This window comes from Rissa tridactyla, chromosome 3, assembly GCF_028500815.1.
Source record: "Rissa tridactyla isolate bRisTri1 chromosome 3, bRisTri1.patW.cur.20221130, whole genome shotgun sequence".
NCBI classification, from domain to species: Eukaryota; Metazoa; Chordata; class Aves; order Charadriiformes; family Laridae; genus Rissa; species Rissa tridactyla.
Genome location: NC_071468.1, coordinates 99,289,049 through 99,309,990, shown reverse-complemented (window position 1 = coordinate 99,309,990; position 20,942 = coordinate 99,289,049). Strand labels below are relative to the sequence as shown.

The 20,942-nt window shown below is 36.6% G+C and overlaps 1 protein-coding gene across 2 annotated transcripts in view; it reads left to right on the top strand.

Annotated features, from left to right (window-relative positions):
- Positions 1–20,942, top strand: part of PRIM2 (DNA primase subunit 2) — a 116,623-nt gene that overhangs the window by 79,129 nt on the left and 16,552 nt on the right. For both annotated transcript variants that reach the window (XM_054195757.1, XM_054195756.1), the window contains 2 exons: positions 16,086–16,212; positions 17,069–17,151. In XM_054195757.1, coding sequence (XP_054051732.1) covers positions 16,086–16,212; positions 17,069–17,151 — 210 coding nt within the window. The remainder of the gene's footprint in view (positions 1–16,085; positions 16,213–17,068; positions 17,152–20,942) is intronic.

Genomic DNA, 20,942 nt, shown 5'->3' with positions numbered 1-20,942 from the left:
GGACATAACTGTTGTTGGAGGTGATATTCATGTGAAGAGAGATCGCTGCGAGATCTTGGCTGAAGAGGATGGTCTGGAGTTTGCTTTATATTTTAATAAACAATATGCAGAAGAGGGTTTTTGAATGAATTTGTTCTATAGTTAAAATTTACACAACTAGGCATGAGAATTAAAAGCATGACTTGAAACCATAAATGCATGGATTATCGTTGTTGCAACTGAGTTAAGATGAATTAGTTCAACTTTCTTGCTGGTTGTAGCTGGAAAAGGATTTTGTTTTCTTTCCTTTGGCTATGGCAATTTGCTAATAAGAAGGAGTGAGGAGCTGGACCCAAATAATGGAGAACCCCGAGGGCTTATGTTGTGAACAGCTATTATTATTCCCCATTTGGTTCCATAAGAACAGTTAGAGCTGAGCTTGAAAAGTAGGAATTTCTTGCAAAATGTGGTCTGGCCATGGAATTTAGTCCAAGGAATCATAGTATCCTTCCTTAGCTGAATGGAAGCAAGCTTCAATTGCTGTTAAAATTGGGTTATTTTTGGTAACAAGCGTATCACAGTAAGTATGTTAAGTCTATGCAAGATTCTTACTATCATATATTATCATTTTTATTTAAAGTTGTGTTTTATAGATGGGAGTTTGTCCTTTGTGTCCTTCGTGTCCTGTGCATATTCCTTTACGCTTGCTAGCATTCTGTTCTCTTCTCTTGTGGAGCACTTCAGAATTTTGAAACACCCAGATGAGTACACTTGGCATGTTACTGACACATGGTTTATTTTCTTCAATTTTTGTATACCTGTTGACCAAAGGAGTAGGAAAGAGATCTGTAATGGATTCTGGAAGTGAGAGGACTGAGAAAGCACGCTCACAGGGGTTGCATTTGATTGTATTCCAAGAAGTATGATCAAATGTGAATAACTTGTGCGGGGTCCTGTTAAATTCTGATAAGTCATTGGAAGGAGCTGGGATAAGATTCCTCACTGACTCTATCAAATATAAAGAATATCAGCAATGCTTATAAATATACAACCCTGGCCCATGGCTAGAGGGATGTCACTGTCAGTGTTGTTAATGTTACTTTTGTTTAGTGTTGTGGACACAATCATTCTGGAAAGACTGCAGAAAATTAGCTCATCTAGTTGGAGCTAGAGGTAGCTGTTTGCTTCCTGTTTAATTAAGCATCGTGAGATCAAATCAAAATAGTTTTAAGTTGTTTGCATCAGATGATGGTTTTTATTACGGCTTAGTTAAAATAGTAGTATGGAATTGCTGTGATGAAAATAACATGCCATGTTGTATTTATGGACATTACTGCATGATATAATTAATAATACAAGTTTTGCAAAGCAGTTGACATTATTTCTACTTTCCTGACAAACAGGAAATCCTGAGTTTGCTGCAAACTTGCAGCAACATCTACATTGTTCACAATGCTCATATAAATGTGCGCAAATTTGTAGGTGTTGCTGCTCTGACCTCTTTGTTAAATGAAGAGTATAGATATGTGTTCTGTGGCTCACTCTCTCATAGTCCATTTTACTTTTTTTTTTTTTCCAAATTAAGCAAGTTAATGAAGCACATCATAGCTCCAGTTGGCATATAAGAAGTCAGATGATGAGAAATCAGATGTGAATATAAGATTAGATATTCTTTGTGATACATGGTAGAGATGTCCTACCACTTATTTAGCAAAATAAGATGAAACTAATCACTCTTTCACCGTTTCTGCCCATATGCAATGTATGTAATTGTCCCAGTTTGAGGTAAAACAGAACCGTGACAGTAATCATCACTGAAAAGGTAATATTAACTTACAACTTTATATAAATAAAAATAAATGAATATATATATATATATATAGTGTGTATAGATTTATATATAGCCTGCACGTGATTTAACTATATTCATGTGTTAAAAATTGGAGTAAGAATAGTAACAGATGGTAAGTGGTGCATAATGTTGTGGTATTGAATTCAACTAGTTAAATGGTATTGAAATTTACAGGTAAATTCACTGGTAAAAAGTTCACACACACAAACCTTCACCCCAAATTAATGATGCTTTTTAGTATCAATTAATGGAGTTATTGGCATTTGCAAAATTAGCCGCGATCACTTTTCCCCCCCCAGTGGTAGATGCTGCATCAATTCCCCATACCTTTGGCGGGGGAATAAGCTGCAACTTCACTTGGTACTGTTTTCTTTCAGTGTGTGTTAGAATTTTGTTTTGCCTGCCATATCTGGAGTTCTGAGCACTAGAAGGAATAAAACCAAACGAAAACCTTACTTTTATACCCTTTTACTTGTAGGGATGTACTTTACTTTAAAACAATATTGCCTGACCTTTTAAACACAAGCTCCTTACAGGTTTATCAGTGAAGTCAAGGATACAATTGAGAAAGTGTCTTTGGGACATAATTATGTAGATTTAAGAGAGTGATGTAGTTTTAATTATGCCTCGTAGCTAAGGTAGATGCATATTAAACTCAGTCATGTTTCTGTGTATTTCTCTCTGAAACTTTCTTTTCTCAGGCTTTAAATCACTAATCAGCATACATCAGTGCATCTTACAGTTATCTAAGCTTATTGAATATTGACAAGCATCTGTTTCACTATTTTTCATTTTATATTTTAACTTTTGTTTTTCATAAGACGGTATTATTGTTACAGAAACTTAATTTCTTAAAAAAATGCGTAAAATCAAAAAAAGTGCTATTTTTTATGTAATAAGATTCGAAATCTTAAAGCAGTATTTCTTAAATGAAATGGAGTTGGTCTAAAAACACTATTTTTCACCATATTTTTGTTTCATGTGTGTTATTCTAATAGACCACAACTGATGATGATGTACTAGAAAACATAAAATAATTTTAGACTATGATGTACTTGGACGTTATTGTGTGGGCACATAAATATTTTAGGAATCACAGTAATAAGTGCTGTGGTAAAAATGTGTGCTCTTTCACTCCAAACACAATCCTTTTTTCGGTTGCTACCAGATTTCTCAATTATGTTCTTTTAAAACTGGAATTTTCAAGTCTTTGTTGTGAAGCCAAAGTTACAGTGGCATTTTCCTATAATTATTCACTTTAAAGTACTTTAATTTGTTCACCCTTTTTTTTTAACCTGTTAATAATGTATCTGTCCTTACTTTTGATTTTCAGTTTTCATCATCTGACTTAGATTATACTGGAAAATTTTGGATGGGCTTTCAGCCCGCGGCATGTCTTAGAGACAGAGAAGAGCTCTAGCTACAGAATCTCTCTTCCAGGACTTTAATTACAGTGCTGGCTTAATTTTAGGTTTTTAACTGTACTAGCTACCATAAAAAGAAATAAGATCAGTTTTCATAGTTATTACATATTAGGCACTGAAGTCTGTATTTAGTAATATAGTGTAGGAGCAGGTTAGTGATAAGGTTCTTGTCAGTACAAGAATGAAAGCAATAAATATCTTTCCAGTACTAAAATAATTTAGATCTGAATCTGGTCTCTTATGACGTGTTTTATTCTCAGCAAGACACGTTTTCTTTCCACGCTGTAGTATCTTTTTAGAATTGTGTGTAAAAAAAAAAAAAAAAAAAAAAAAAAAAAAAAAAAAAAAAAAAAAGGGCTGTTAAAGCCAGACCTTTGATTTTCTAAGATTCTTATTGTAGTCTTGAACCACTTGCCAGACTTGCACTTTACTATCTCTGTAGAAAGTCTGTGTACTTGTCAGAAGAGGTTTTTGTTTTATTAGCCATCACAGCAGCAGCAAGTTAAGTCTGTGACATTTTAAGAAAAGTTATAGATGGATTTGTCTATCTGTTTGCCGGATTTCTAAGTTCAGCAATTGTGAAGTATCTGAGAGTCACTAAATACGGTCTTTAGCAGACTCTGTCAAATACCTTCTAACCATACAGCTCTCTCTTTATAGCCATTTTCTGAAAAAGACACCACCAGTAACGTATTTAAGCTCTTTGGCTATTTACCCCAATAAGGGTAACCCCTTCTGAGGCAGAGTTTAACAGTTTTTGTGATACAAGTCTATTCATCTGTATCTTTTTATTAGCTTCCAGGACAAACAATGACACAGCAGGTCTCTTCCAGTTGTGTTCCTGTGGTTTTTGAACAGGAAAGTTTTGATAGAATAGTTTAGTAATTTTGATATAATTGTTTGAAAGAATAATTTAAAATTATTTTATTAAATGTTCAGATTTCCTCTAATCGTATAAACTGAGTTCCAAAACAAAACCCAGAATCCTGTATACTGTGCCTTCTCTTTTGATAATGTTCATGTAATTGTTGTAACATCATATAGCTGTCATATTCCATCTGTCTATATTCAGACAGCAAATTGTGGCTATATTTCATATTCAGTCATCCAGAAAAGCAGCATGTTGTATCAAATGTGCACGCTGCTGATATACCACATAGGCACGATGTAAATAAAAATATGTTTTTACTTTTGGAATTGATTTAACATTCTGCTGCATGTCTTTGAAATCTATTGAATCTCATGAATAAAGACAGGACAGCTCTTTTATACATTACTTGTGCTATGTACAATTTATGTTTCAAAAATTTAATATATTGATTTAGGAAAGTTAAATTACTATGATGGGGCTTAACTATTTCAACATTATAGAGGTTACTACTTATTGAAAGAAGGTTAAGTTGTGATTTTATATTGAAACATACAGTGCTATTTAGCTGTGAAACTGAATTTTGCATAATGTGGTGTGCTCTGAGCTTTTCCTGTTCCTTGTGTCTCTTAAGTCCACTCACACAAGGAGAAAAACAAAACGCAATATGTCCATCAAATACCTCCCACCCCCCACCTTGAGGGGTGGCAGAAGCTAGTGGTCTTTATGGCAAGTTGTGTTGTTTACATTCCAATTTTTGTTTCTTTTTCTGATTTATCTCTTTAATGGAGTTGGGTTTGGGGCATGAGAACTGGGCAATGCCAGTGAAACTGGCAAGAAAAGAAAGATTGTTTTTTTTGAGATGAGTTACAGTAGTTAGACTCTTTCTTGTGTTTTGTTACCAGAGTTATTTCCCTCTTTTTAGAACCTTACAGCAGGCGCAAAAAACCTGGGGTGTATGTTACTCACCTGAGACAGTTCAGGCCAGTCTGGCAGTAGAGCTGCTTTATTTTTCTGTTTGTGTTTTCCCCGCAGTCAAGTCATCTTTTAATCAATGATGAATTAACAAAGTAAAACAAAACAAAAATAATAATAAAAAAATAAAGATGGGAAAATAGTCTTCTAGGTTTAGTGTTTACTCTTTTAGTGTTTTCAAAAAAGCTTTTTGCTGTCGTTGATTGCGCATAGACTAGTGTCATACTTGCAGTCTACAGTTCAAATACGTCTTGATTACAGGGCAGTCTGTGCATAAGGTACAATATAAAAGGATCTTTATATATAAGCAGTTCTCCTTATTATGACAGCAAGGGCAAATATCTGTTTTTCTGCACTTCTCTTTCCTTTGATCATCATCTTGAAATGTGATTTTGTCTTTTATAATGCTGTTAATAAGGAAAATACCTGTTCTTACAGCAGAGTTTTTGCAGAGAGAATGCCATCATTTTTAAGCCAAACTGTGGTGTTTGGAGATCTCCGATATCTAGTTTACTCTGTTCAAAAGGGTTGATGAACACCAAATCTCCATGTATGGCTTGGTGTTTTAATCCCTTGTTTTTGTTATTCTTCTATGACTGTATCAAAACAGTTAAGTCTACGTATTTCAAGAGCAGACGTAAGGAATACTTATCAATCAGCGGACATAAAGAATACTTATCACTCTGAGGATATTCAGGCTCCTTGTAGTTTTATTTTAAGAATTATTTGATTTTTTTCCAATGATCAATTTATCTAGAAATTTTTTTTTTTAAATCTGCACTTATACTGTGGATTTGCTGGTATCTTTAGACATATGTGATGGTGCACTTAATATCCTTCTGTTATGACCATATCTCAGTAAAAGGCAAGATTTTTGCCATAGATTTGTCACATTTTGGTAGCTTTGTCACTTGGCTTGGTTGAAGGGATATTCTCCAGCCCAAGTCACTGGATCTCTTTGGGAGATGCTGCTGCTTCTCCAGATCTGAGGCTTAGGGTAAAATGGAGTCTCTTGGACTTTACTGTCTCTCATTACAGATAAGATTGGGCCGGTCATAAATTTCTAATGAATGGGGACTGCTTTGCTGGTCAACTGTTATAACCTGATGGTAACAGCAATTTACCACTTGGTCTCATCTCATGATCAATGAAGAAGGCCTGCCTTTGGTTTTTTTAGCTTGCCTTGCTTCTCGTGTGCCTTTTGTCATCTAATGCTGAACTTGGCTTCCGATGTCATTCTGATCAGTGCATAGACTGAGGAATAACAATCTATAAAGGATTCCTAATAATGTTGCTACACCGTGGGGGTGCTTGTGAGGGGATGCAGTAATAAATTAATGAAGTAATTCAATGATATCTAATCACTCAAGGTGGGGAGCTTACTCAGGTGAACTCCCTATGCAAGATACATGCTTTTAAAAGGGAAGAATACTTCTGTGGTTTAAGTAGTCCAAAAGGTGTGCAAAACCTTGCAGTTCTTGCTTCAAAGATTGCATGCTTAGGGAATGCTGCATAGTTCAACCAGATTGTAAAATATGAACAATTCGGTGAGCACAGGACATCTTCCGCTGTGTCAGGAGATGGTTGCTCTTTGGAAACAATGGGTAGACAGAGAACTTGCAACTGTTGCGGTGAACTTGCTCAGATCTTTTTCTGGAAGATGTACTAAGTAGAGTTGGAATACTGGATAATGAACCAGACTTTCTTGGATTAATTCCACTATCCTGTAGAGGTCTTTGAAACTGGGAACACCCTAGCATGGGTGAGTTGCAGCCTGTGCCAGCAGCGGCACTCTTCAAGAACAGGTCAATTGCACAGTTCCTCTGGACTCATTTCTGGTGCTGTGGCCGAACGCATGTCTGTTGTTTTAATGCCAAGAGTCCTGTTCAAAATGAGGCAGGACCTGCTGATTTTGATTGCCTGAAACGCCTGAGACAATTTTTCCTCAGACCTTCTCTCATTTGTGAGTTTCTCTTCTGCTATCCCGGTGACCTGGGAGTTGTCGTACTCTGCTAAATTTCCAATTTGTAGTATAGCTGCTTGGATAGCTTTGCTTTCTGGTATGCTCTTTCTCCTTCCTTGTAAGGAAAATTATTATTACTAGAATGAAGGAGCCTGCCATGCTAGACCATTGAGTTAAATGATAACAATTTTCTGTCTAATATCCACGTGGGACTATTTTCCATGAAGCAAAAGATGTCACAAATATCTAGAGTACAAGCTGGAGCCGAGAGGCTCTCCTCTCTAACTCTTCTGAAGTCCATTTGGCTGCCACTTTGGCCTGTTGGATGATCTAGTCTGGAGAATGCCTCTGTCTTCTCATTCACGGCTTTAAGATGCTGTGATGGGCTAGTGAGAATAAACCCTCTGTCGGTGTGCATCCCAGTCCTGCGTTTTATTGCTGATTTGTCTTATAACCAGAGTCTAGTTAGATACATTTCAGGATTCTTCACAAAGTGACGTGTCTCCATGCTGGCATCAGTTTTCTTTTCTATTTCTTCCCTAATGTTTATTTTTTTTATTGTACATGCTGATCTAGGTTACAGTATATGCTACAGTATAATCGATCGTGAGCTACATGAGGCTGCAAATCCATTACATGTTCACTGTGCTCAAACAAAACTATAGAGCATCGTATGAGAGCACTCTTGTTTAGAGTATTGATAGAGCTTGGAAAAGCAGTAGGAGTTTAGTTTTTGGACTTTGCAGGGGTACCTGGCCAGTCCTCATCCACCTTATCTGAAAACCTGTAATATGTGCTGCAGGGGTGTGTGTGTGTGTGTGTGTATATATATATATATATATATATATATATATACATATACATATACATATATATAAAAAAATATGGATTTCTCCCAATTCTCATACAGACTTACTGAATTTTTTTCTCCTTGGTACACGTATTTTTTCAACTGGGATCCTAAGCTGCCATTATGATCAATAGAGATCTAGCCTATACAGTCAGTAGTGTCTAGAGAATGATTTATTTAATGAGCCTCTAGGTGCCTACATTAGGGTAAATTGAATTGCTCCCCAGGCTCCTCTGATTGCATTGACCTCCACTGACAATATTGGGAGACGTCTGGATTTAGATGTCTGGACCTAAATCTTATTCCTATGAATGCACACAGTTAGTTACTATTCTACTTCTGTTTAACTTCCTTACTAGTTTTTTATTGTGCCACGTGCCAAATTTCTGTCTCCTTTGCAGTCTGTTAACACTCTTAGATCTCTTTCAGTGATAGTGTTTTCTGTGTCCTTCTTTGACATTGAATGTTTTGGGGACTCTTATTCTCTGCCACTTCTGATGAAATGAATAACCCTGTTAATTTACTGCTTACCTTCTGCTGAAAGATACACTTCCAAGTTATATCAGTTAACTTCTCTGAATTTTGAAATGTGAGGAACACTGATTGAAAAACAGAGCAGAAAAATCTGAAAGGCCTTGGTGTGCTTGTAGTTCACGGAATACCAGAAGTGTGGTGTGGGGTCTTTTCCTAACTGAGTGAGATTCCTTGGTTTAGAAATTGATTATTGGATAATTATTTTTTTTTAATCTCATATTAAACTTTCTAAATGAGTTTGTTATGGAACAGATATTTAGTAAAGGATTCAAGATTGTTCTCTGATATTAGAAAGACTTTTTTTAAGAGTTCCTTAAAACTGTAGAGAATGGTCTGCAGAAATCTGTTGAAAATAAAGCATGTTTACAGTAGTCAGGTTTGTTGAGTGTTCATTTGTTACTTGGAGGAAAGTGCCAACGTATTTTTGTAGATCCTTAAGCATGGTATCACTCATGGTGCTGTCAAATATTGCCGTTTTAATGCAGCTCTTTAATTCTTGTTTAAAATAAGATTTAATATTTTTTTGTATTTAAAACAGCAGAAGTTCTCATCACCTGCTTAGTGTTAATTACATCTAAAATATTTATTTTCTTGCAATAATTTCCAATTTCCTTATAAATTCTGATCAAGAGTTATAAACATGATTATTTCTTTGTATAGTTGCTTCATTTCAAATATCAAGGAATTTACACCTCTGTGTTCGGTAACACTCTGAACTTCCGTCATGAAGCTTTCAATATTTTCAATAACATTGGGTATTGGTTAGTGGAATTCTGATATGGGTGAAATTGTGGCCCACAAACTGATTTTTGCCTTAAAACGGCTATTCTTTCTCTCAGACTTTTCTTTTTTGGGTAGTGTTACTCACCGAAAATTTTGCAGTAGGTTAAGCAAATATTTAGGAGAATTAATGATTCTTTGGGATATCAGAGCAGCAATATTCACAGATGCATAGCATTTTCATCTTTCACTAAGTTTTAATTTTTAGAAATATTAACAATATTAGTGAATATGACTAATATAATTAGTGAATATGACTAATATAATTAGTGGAGTACTACGTGAAATGACTTAGGCATTGTAATCCCATAAAGAATTAGGAATTCGGTGCAGTGTAATATGGAAAGGATTTATTTCTTTCAGATATATCTATCTTTTTATCAAAGAAAAATGCTCTGTATAGGTGATATTATACCAAGAAGATAGGATATTGTGCTAAGGGAATAATACCATGTTTTGTAAAAACAATCTTTAAACAAAGACTGCTGTATAATTCTGTAATCACGAAGACATTTCAGTTTACCAAAAGTAGAAATGAATCAAGTAGAATAAAAATAACTTAGGGGTTTTTTTCCTTCTCTTACTGGTGAGCATTAAAATGAAGTCACAATTTTACATGCTCTTAATTGTTGTTTAAAGTAGTTTTCAAAGTAGTGTTTGCCTTTATGACCTCCACAAGCTGTTATACCCATGGAAAGTTTGTTTTAGTGGCACTCTTCAAAAGAACAGTCTTCCTTGTGCCAGTTGCTTGTTCAGAAGCTTCAGTTTGTTTGAAAGCAACTCCTTCATTGTTTGCTCCAAACAATCAGATCTGAATTGAAATTTCTCTTCTTTAACCATATGTTTTGAAATGCATCTTCTGTATCTGATTTTTTTTTCAATACAATATATGTGAAACGTTAACAGACTAAAAAAAAAGTATTGCTAACTTAGATACCTAAAGAAATATTGCAATGTCTTGAAGTCGCTATTGAAATCTTTCAGAGGTGACCAAGCGTGTGCCTAAGAAAAATCATGTTGTTATAGGAGATGGCTTTTAGATGTGTTTTGCTGATAATTTGATGCAGTGTCTTAAAGCAGAAGACAGCCTGCTATGGTTTATTTTGTACTTTTCCCGGTTCAAAGTCTCGGTCCATGTAAATGTGTGGAGAAATAGTGTACATAAATTGTATATTTGGGTAAGTTATGTTAAGACAAGCTTAGACTACTGCAAATAAAAACCTACTTTGTCATATTTTTGCATGAGTGGTCTGGGGTAGCCCAAGCTAGTTCATCAGCCACATAGTCTACACTCATGTGGGTCGTATACAAGGAATTCGACCGATCAAAATTTTTCTTATTTCCTTGTGGTAGATGGAGCCATCTCCACGGCAAAAGAGTCCTTGCCTCATGTGGTTTGGAAAACCTGAAATCGGAGGGGAAGAAGTTTTTTGTACTTGACGTGAATTGGTCTGTAACGACTGCTGCACAACATGTTAGAATTTTCCAGCTCAATTTTAGCTGATGTCTCTGATCTGTATCTTAAGGCATGGAAATCATGCTACAGGTTGAGAATCTAGAATAAGTTGAAACTTTTTGTCGTTGGCAGATGGAGAAGCAGTTTAAAAAAATAAAAAAAAAAAAAGTTGCTTGGAAACAGGTATGCCAACTAAGCAGTATCAACAGTAATGATACGAGCGACTGCCTAGGAAATGGATGAAAAAGTGAACCAATTATTTCAGAAGGTACACAAGTTTGTGCGATAAATTTTGAATTTGAAGCTGTTATCTATACAGGCTCAACAATTTTAGACAGGAAACTAACCAATGTCTGTTTAAAAAAAGGTGTTAAACCATTACTACTTTGAATTCTGCAGAGTTGGAATTAATCTGGTGGTCAGCCAAGAAGCTAGACAAAATTACTGCAGTCGTTTTGCTTAGTTGTTAGACTTTAAATAAATAAATCTCACAGTGCTGTAAGGAACAGATGCATAAAAGCTTACATGAGTATTTAAAAGTAGTTAAACTGAAACATGAAAGTTTTGCAGAAGTTTAAACCTGAGCATGCAAGGCTTGGAAGACCTGTCAGCAAATTATTTTCCATCCTAATATGCATGCTGAATATCAGAATTGGTAACAAAATTTAGGGACGACCTAGTTCTATTTCTAGATACTAATCTGCAAATATGACAAGTGATATAAGGAAAGTAACTTCTCAGTGATGACATGTTACTTATTCTGCGGTGGCTGGAATGGGTTGGGTATGCCGTTTGTTATTGTTCTCTTTTGAGAGTGTATTCAGTTGTATCGAAGTGATAATTATTTGGCACACATAACCCATCCTTCCCTGCTTTGTTTGATGAAAGCTTTTCTTCAAAGAAGAGCATATACCTGCCAAGCGGTCCATGTGATGTACATCCTCATTCCATATCCAAAGATCTTGTGTGCATTTATGTGATCAGGATTTATTGAAAATAGCATTTCCTTAAATTCCTATCTGGAACAGAGTAGTCTGGTATTAGGCAATAGCAGTTGCAAATTTATAGCTTTTTTTTTTTATACCTTTTTATATATACCTTACTTACACCTTAATGTACAACTTGCCTGTCTTCTCGTGAAGGCCGTTTAATATGGTATGTGTGTCAACTAACAGTTACAAGGCGAGTTAATCTGCATTAGTCTGATACTCATGTGAATATACCACATAAAAGCGAAATACAAGTTCCTTGTTAATGTACACTTATCTATACCCAGTCAATTGTCCCGCAACCTCTTTGATTCTGGCTTTGGACTCTATTGTTTTAGTCCCACTAATCAGTGCTAAGAGCTTAGCTTCTTATAGGGAGAAGTCATCTAAGAAAGCCTCAGTGTCACCTGTTCTGGGATGCCCAGGATCATCATTAGTACAGTCAGTACCATACATTGGACACCTTGGTTCATTACAGCAAATACTGATGCATAAAAACTCAAAACTACCCACTTGTCATCAGCAGTGCCCTTAAAACCGGGCATCACGTGCATCCTGCAGCCATGCCCAGAGGAAAGAGAAGTCCTCAAAAAACTTTATATCTTCAGGGATCAAGTTAAAGCTCAGACAGTTGACTTGCAGTCTTTTAAAACAAAAATTCACACTGCTGCTAATCCCAAGATTTGCACATTCCAACATGAAAGTGACAAATTTTCACAGAAATGTTGTTAAAGGGTTGTCTTTGCCTCAGCTTCTTGCCTTCAGCATGAACCAGTTCATTGCTTAAACGAGACGTATTTCTTGATCCCGTTCTCCCTCACTAAAGCCATGGCCCGTCCATCCAGCACACAAATTACAAATGCCTTGCAGATTTTGGAAAGCTCAGAGAGCTAAATAGAGGAAAATAGCTGAGCTAGTTGAGATGTGGGCCATACTGTTAAAAAGTTGCAGAGAATTCCTGCTCTCAAGTGTTACCAACAGTAGGGGACCCAGTAGATGTAGATTCCCAATAGTATAATGGTGTTGCTTTAACATTGCTGTTCTATGGTAACTTTGGCACCAAGTTTCCATTGACAGTTAGCACAGACTATGGTGGGATGTATGTGCATATCCAGTTTTTCCATGGTAATAGAATAATTTTTTTGCCTTTGTATTCCTGAGTTGCCTTTGTCTCAATGGAAGCTGTCAGGCAGAATACAAGGTAAACGCACCCACTCGTGCAGCATCTTTATTGTTGAGCAAGTTCATACCAGGCTTCAGTAAAAACCTTGAAGGTTCTTACAGGGCCATCACCAAAAAAGCGTTTTTTCAAATCAATTCATTTGAGTTTTCACCTTTTACAGTGTTTTGCCATAATGACCTTATGGGAGATTGCAGTTACAATATACTGTAATAGTAGTTTTACAGGCTGGAATAGTTTAAAGCCAAGCAATTTATAAGCAGTTAGAATGACCCTGCAAACACCTACATGCATGACGTGTGCTGCGCATAATTTGTTTTATTTTGTTCAAGGAACTGTGAAAATCCTACCACTTCAGTTTTGGGGGTTAGAATAAATCAGAGGGGACAGTTCTCTACCTCTGCCTTCTCGTTTCTGCACATTTCAAACATGTCTAATTATACCTTGGTGCTTTTGCTGGCAAAAGGGATTGCTCCTGAGGGGGATTTTTCTTTGGGCACATCCTAGAGTTACAGTATTGGGAACGAGCGAGTCTGATCATTGAGTTCATCCCCCAGGTACAGAGATGGCTCTTCTGCAGGATGTGTTTTCTGAAATCAAGTGTCACAATTCATGGTTTCTTCCCACTGAGGATGACCACAGAGCCTGTTGGATATTGGCCCTGCTAAAATCCCGTTTCCTTGATCAATGATAAGAAATGCTGAATCACAAGGATGAGAGAGCTCTTAGTGAAGCGTGCAACTGCGCGCGTGCCAACTTGCACCACGTAGCTGTGTTCTCTGCCATCTGCCACTGCGAAAACTCTGAGATCCAAACAGGGTTACAGGAAAGCAAAGAGAAAATATCCAACCTGTCCCAAGGCCATGCTGTGTTATTATGTAGCTGTTGTTTCTATTTACTGCAAGAGCTGCTTCTCAGCATAAGATAATGAGTTAGGTAGTAAAAGTAATTTCTGTGGGAATCAAGGCAAGTGATGTGAAAAGTACTGCTCAAGATTTTCATATACAGAACTGTTAAAGAGGGGTGTTAATTTTCTGGCAAACTAAGCAATACATCCTGAAGCATTCAAGATTTGCTTTTCCCTTACAAAAAACTAATTGAATCTAATTTAACCGCTTGCTCAAGTATCCTTTGTTAAGCAAATGAAATATGCTTTCGTTCATCTTTTGCAAAAAAGGATGAAAGGTTCCAGAGCTGGGTGGAAGAATAGGTGGCTATAGGATCACAGACTCCCTCTTCAGTTTAATAGGTTCACTCAGAGGTTGGGCACATCTTTATGTTTTATGTTTGCTGTTTTTCAGGAGTACATACACTGCTGCAGGAGCAGCAGCAGGACTCGGCCAGCAGCTGCTGTTTGCCCTGCTCAGGGGAGGTAACCTGTTCCCCCGGCCCTTCCTGAGTACCTGCACACAGCTAGAGCAGATCCTCATACAGACTTACTCTGCTTTCTAATGAAGAGTTGGTAAGCCCAACTCTGTTGGTGGCAAAAATAGCATTCATTTACTATTGAACCGCCTAATTCTTTTCTCGGTTGGGCAAAAGGGTTGACTAGATAGAAGTATACCTACGTGCTGCATCCTGCCTGTGGCTATGCTGGCAAACACAGTGCTGTGTGGTTTTGCTCTCTTTTCTCCCCCTCCTGCCCCCCTTTTTTCAATCTTTTAAAATAGAGTAAAGTCACTTTGTCAAATGCACAATAAGGATCAATTAGTCAATGTTTGCTCAGAGCTTTGGATGTCTTAAAACTCATTTGGAAGGAGAGCTGAATGTTACTCTTCTTGATACATTGACTTGATTATGATCGGCATCTTGATAGAGAAGTTTCTTTTTCACTCTTCTAGAATTGGGTGCAATTTAAGATTTTATTCTCAAGGGTTGTGTATATTGTTATACACATTTATTATGTATGTGCATATTATGTTATAGATTTTCAATTATTTATATATTTCAAAAAATGTTAAAGTGTTTTATATGAAGAAAAGTATACTTATTTTTATATTTCATTTTAGACATATTTTAGCAGGCCAAGGTATTTCATAGGTATATGAATATTCTGAATTACTATTTGGAAGTCCACAGGCCAAACAGGGAACTACTTTTATCTGTAGAAATGAGAGTATCCTTGAAGTAGTAGTGTTACCAGTTATATGCTTGAATGATTTTTCTCAGTATATTATATTGTCTTATATTAGTAAAATACCAGAGTAAAAAATATTTTAAAGTGGTTTTTGAGAAGGAAACATAAATTCTTATGTGAGTTGTTTATATTCAGACACAGAACTTTACATAAGGTTAATGCTAAAATTTTGAATTGAGCAAGAGCATTTCTTTTATGTATTGTCATAGCTTTTCTGAGCAGAAGAGAGATTGAGGATGTGTAATTATAAATACAGTGCTTCATTCTTATTTGGTTGAAGTATGGTATTTGAACAAATGTGCCTTCATGTCTTGGAGTAGCTAATGCAACTTAACAGAATCTGTATGTTAAATTATCTGATTCTACTACAGATTTTGTCACCTATTGCCACATATAAAACAGCGTGAACTCACGTCTTTGAATATTCTCCACAGGATTTATCTAAAATGATACGTTGATAGTGCTGTATTTGGCTGCCAAGATAAATGTTTACGTCTATATTACTTTAGAAGATTTCATTTTATTGGAGGTGTTGGTAGTCTATCAGTAGACAAAAGAGATTTGCTAAAATCTTTCTCTTCTGTACAAGCAAAGTATACTCCATTTTAGAATCTAATGAATTGAACTTCACTGCCGAAACAAACTGTAGGTGAAGCATTATCCTTTGGGAGAACAAGAACGTGAACCTGAGTAAAGAAATCTATATTTCTATTTTTTGCCCTGATAAAGCAATCAGTTTATGGAAATTTATGAAAGATTTTAAATTACTATTTTTTTTTCCATTTACTAACATGATGGGGTTCAAAATTTTGATCTTTAAATCATCTTATCTTTAAAGTGATTACTGCATCAGCTGAAAAGACCTTAAATCAATGCAGTTACACGCTTCTCTTGTGATGTGTCTGTAAAACACGTATATGTGCATATACAAGTTCATGTAATGTAAAAGTCAAAGCTGACAGCAAGCAACTCCATTTTTGTTTTTCTCTATTTGAATATGTTTGAAAGATTTATTTTGTTATCCAATATTTTCTATTTGCAGAGCAGATAGAATCACTGGCATAATATGTAACAATTTATTCTTTTGTTTTTATTTAGTTTGACAAAGGATATGCTTACAGCATTCGCCACAGCTATGGGAAAGAAGGAAAGAGAACTGATTATACCCCATACAGCTGCATGAAGATTATCATGTCCAATCCACCAAGCCAAGGGGATTATCATGGTGAATTCCTTCAAAAACAAAAAAAAAGTTTAAAAACAGTGGAAACCTTTAGCTAGAGAAGTTACTTCCTCCTGTAGTCTCTTAAATTGTGTATTCAGTTTTAAGGCCACAGTGATCTTGCAGTGTCCTCTTTAGATTGCATTTGATAGCTTCTGGTTTTATATACGTTGTGTCATGCACTGCAAGGAGACTGTAAATGTACAGATGCTTTAAAAAGTGACTGATTAGAGGTGTTTTGAAATAGGAATTCAATTGTACAAGTTCTGAAGTTTGCTAAGCTACTTTAAAACCTCCTACCTCTGTGCAACAAACCATGGAAAACATGCACTGGCTTCACCATTGTTATTCTAGTACTAAGTCGTTCATTCAGTTGTGTCAAAACTAATTCTGGGACAAAACCCCCACACTCTTACTTAAGGTGGTGGAACTTTCTAAGGTATTTCTGAAGTAATATTTTTATAAAGGACTATGCTTTAAAGACCATTTGGCTCTCATTACTTGTCTTTTCCTGTTGTCTTTTTCACAGCTATTAAGTGTACTAGCGCTATCATTTCTAGTAACGAACTAAATAAAACTCTTTTCCTGTCAGTGAATGAGAATTGTGGCCTGTTCATATTGGGATATTTTATGTAACTCTTGAGCCTGTGGTGCCCTGATAACTGTGCAGTGGAGTAATTATTAAAAAAAAAAAAAAATTAAAAAATGAAAAAAGCAATTGTACACATGGGCAATTAACTTTCTTATTAATAAGCAGTTAGACAATTAGGAACAGCTTAGCTGGTCTCTTGAGTGCCTTACTACGCTAACTCCTGGGTAAACAGCCTTGTTTGTGAGCTTGCTTGTTTTTTACTGTCAGGTTGCCCATTCCGCCACAGTGATCCTGAGCTATTGAAGCAGAAGCTTCAGTCATACAAGATCCCTCCCAGTGGAATAACCCAGGTAAGGAGTATTTTGTTTGGTGCTTTCATTTATAAGGCGCTGCTTTTCAATTTTATTTTCTCTTTGTGTAGGAATGCTGTGTGCCATTTGTCAGTATGTATTGTGAAGTATTTCTTTTTGCAAAAGGTTTAAATCAGAATCTTGGCTTTCTGGCTCCAGTGCTCCCACTGATGTGTTGATTATTGTCATTGCCTTTTATTGTTTAATATTATGAGTTGGTTTATTACTATATGTAACGCAGGTACAATGCAGAATTTTGTTTTACTTAATTTTACTGCACTGGGATAAAAAATGTTTAAATGAATCTAGCAATATTTTAGGGAATTTATTTTTATTCTTGCAGTAACTTCTAAAAAACATACATTCTTGATCATCCATTGTGCTAACTTCCCGTAAACAACGAAAAGACACGAAATGCCTAGTGAAATTAAGCAGAGATTTTCAGCAGTTTTTTAAAAGGTAACATTAAATTGAAAACCTATCTTACGTAGCAAGGACAACACAGAAATACATGTATACGGAAGCACTGTGACTCCCATTGCTTGCTCTAGCAAGAGGTTAAGACTATAAAAGGATGCCATCATCTTCAGTGGAGGAAGACGTAGGGGTTAGGGTTAAGCTGAGACAGTTCAGCAAAAAGTTGTGTATATTAAGTGCCTGAAACCTGCTTTAGGTCAATAGAAAAAAAACCTGCTTTAAGTTGTCATCTTCAGTTCATGTGGAGTGTCACCATTGCTTGTCAGGCATCAACAGAGTGTTGCACTAGATAAAAAAGAATGTGAAAATTCCACTTAAAGTAGTCTGTCTTGGAAGGAATGATTAAGATACAAATTAAAGGAGAATAGTTTTAAAATATTTATTGTTCAGTCATAGTCCTTCTTGACAAATTCTTGAAATACTCAGACTTATTCCTAGGAATGTTTTTTACATTTTGTGTGGTTTTTTTTTTTCTTCTTTTCTCCTGGTTCATATAAATAAGCATTTGACTGTCTTCCATATATCTGTCAGGCACCAGAGGTACTTTACTTTGGCTTTTTTCCTTTTTATATGCATCAAAAAATTGATGCTGCTCTGAGATTTTTATCCTGCTAATCATTGGAAAGATTGGTGGGGATTTACTCTTTTAGCTGCCTTGCTCTGTGTGGGTGGGATTTAGTAGACGTTATTTCTTCAGTGAATTTGCACAGTGGGGCAGTGTCTGCATTTAACAGTTCCTTACTTGATTTTAATTGGGTTTTAGGTTTTGTGTGTGTGTGTGTTTTGTTCTTTTTTTCCCCTTGTAAAGTAGGATTGGGACTTATTAGGAGTCTTAAATTTTCTAATCAAAAGTGACTTAAGAAAAACTGTCTCCATCAGTGTTTGCTTTCCCTGGAAATGGACACTGCTGTTCACAAATTTTGTGCTGACTGTTTAAGTGCAGTTGGGGTATAGGGCTCTGCAGAGGCCACTCCTAGTGTTAAACCAAAACAAACTCAAAACAAGCCACCCTCCACCCGAAAACTAATAATAATGAAAACAAATAAAAAAGAAATTGGCTGTGGCCGGATTTTCAGAACCATTTACAGCAGACTGTCTTTGAGATATTCAGTAGGAGGAGGAAGATTGATTGGTTCACATCTGTCTCCAAGATCTCAAACAGATGTTATTGCTACCACTCCTCGTTGCTACATTTGCATGTTCCAGTAACATTTGCATGACTAATTACAGTTCAGGATCCTTCAGTCCAAACTGTGGCTTTTTAGAGTCTTCTCTGATGCTGGGGATAGTTGCTGAGTGTCAGAATTGTTGTTTTTCCTTTAGTTCAGTGAACGGTTAGTAGGGGTGGATGGTTTGTCAGTCTTTCAAAGCCTGATGCAGTTGCTTTCCCAGTTGACATTCACTCAAATGGTACACTTCAAGTCTGTTAGACCTCCTGTTAACCCCAGATCAAATGAGGACTCTGACAATGAGTGGAAGTCTCACGTCCGCTTAATGAAAGACAGCGTACGGAGCAGTTGCATCATTAACAAATATGTGTGGTGGTGTCACAGGTGAGAGTAAATGACAGCCTGTAGCGGATCTGGGTACTGGTTTGGTTTGAGGGCTTTTTCTGTTTGTGTTTTTTTTAAGGATCAGGGAGATTAGAACTATACCCCTGCTTGATTATCTCACACAGTCCCTCACTTGCTCCCCACCCTGTTGTTGTATTTACTGAGGTTTCAACTTTCCTTCCCAGCAAGGGAACCGCTGCTTGTCTGGGAGAATGGAGCAGAAAGTCACGTCAATACCTCCTTTGTGGCTGCATGCGGTTAACAGTCCCAGGCATTACAAGCTGTGGTCTCAGAGCGTTCCTCTGCATTCATCTCCATGCATCTCTGATCTCCAGGATCATCCTCAGCTTCCAGGATCTTCACCCTCTTCTTTCTGGGCTCCCAAGCCTCCACTTTTCTTCCTCTAAACAGTTTATCTGCAAAACCGGTGATCAGCTTCCTAACTGGTAGTTTTGTATCATGTCTCTTTATTAACTGGAAGATCAGAACATGTCCCTCTGGTTTAGTCCAAATGTTATGAAAACTTACAGACAACCCATACTGGTTGCAGGTAGCTAGCCAGGTTCAGGCTTGATGGTTTTTGAAAACTCGGTTTGTTGTTGTTCTGCAAGCCTCTGTGTGAAATCTTTGCAAAAATACTTTGAACCAACTATTATTTGCTCAACTGATTCCCAGTATACTTCTTGATGGTATTACTGAGGGAGTTACGATACTCCCTGCAGTGGTCATGTGAATACTAGGCTTCTGCTTTCCAGGTTAGTAGTGATGCATGGTTCTCTCTGCAGCTAAGGAGTTGCTTTAAGGATTTCAGATGAAAGGTCAAGACTTGCAGTCCCTGTTGAGTGCAAATGACACCATTCTAGAAATCATGGTGAAAGGTAACACAGCAGGCCTGCCATTCCTGAATCAATTCATCCTTTCAGCCTCCCCGTTTACAGCATGTATAATATCACTACCATGATCTGTATCAGCAAAATAAAATACTACAAGACCTGTGAAAGTAACGTACTGGTCACTGAAACCAAACATATATATATGAGTATATAGACTTATATATTTAATGGATTGCAGGCAGTGTGGAATGGTCACCTTTTATGAATGGGGCACTCTGGAATTGAGCCGTCCATCTTGGAATCTAACAAGAAATGCCAGTATTTCTGTTCCTGGTTTGGACAGGTTGTGGGACTGCTGTGAGCTTCCCTAATTGGGGAAGCTGTTCTAAGCTTTTCCTCTGATATTTCTCTTCAGCAAGAACAATCCTGCTGCACAAAAATAATCCAAGACAGTTGTGGTATCAGGCTGCTTCAGTGTGGAAACCTGGGATTTGATCACTACGCCGAGACCTCCTAATTCTATAATATGGTCAAGTTTGCTGTCCAAATCCCAATCCTTATTGAACTACCTCATGTTTGACTTTTAAAAGTTTCTTAAGAAGGTATCTTTGATTAACATCAGGAAATATTCTGCTGGTCATAACTTGCGGCCTGGGGTACCGCTTTTTTACTTGGTGTATGTCAAGGTTACTGTCCTCCTAATAGATGATTTTTACCTATAATTCGTAGTCATTTACTGGACTGGAGAAGATATGACTTACTGAACTGACTCAACCAACAACTGGCTACATGGAAATCCGTCACCTTCAGACATAAATGTTTGTTTTTATTGTTTTTTTTTCCAATGTTTAGCTATGGCATTTCCTCTGTGAGAACCCAGTCTCACAGCAGCATCTTAACTTAGCTGTTCATTATTTTTTTGAACTAA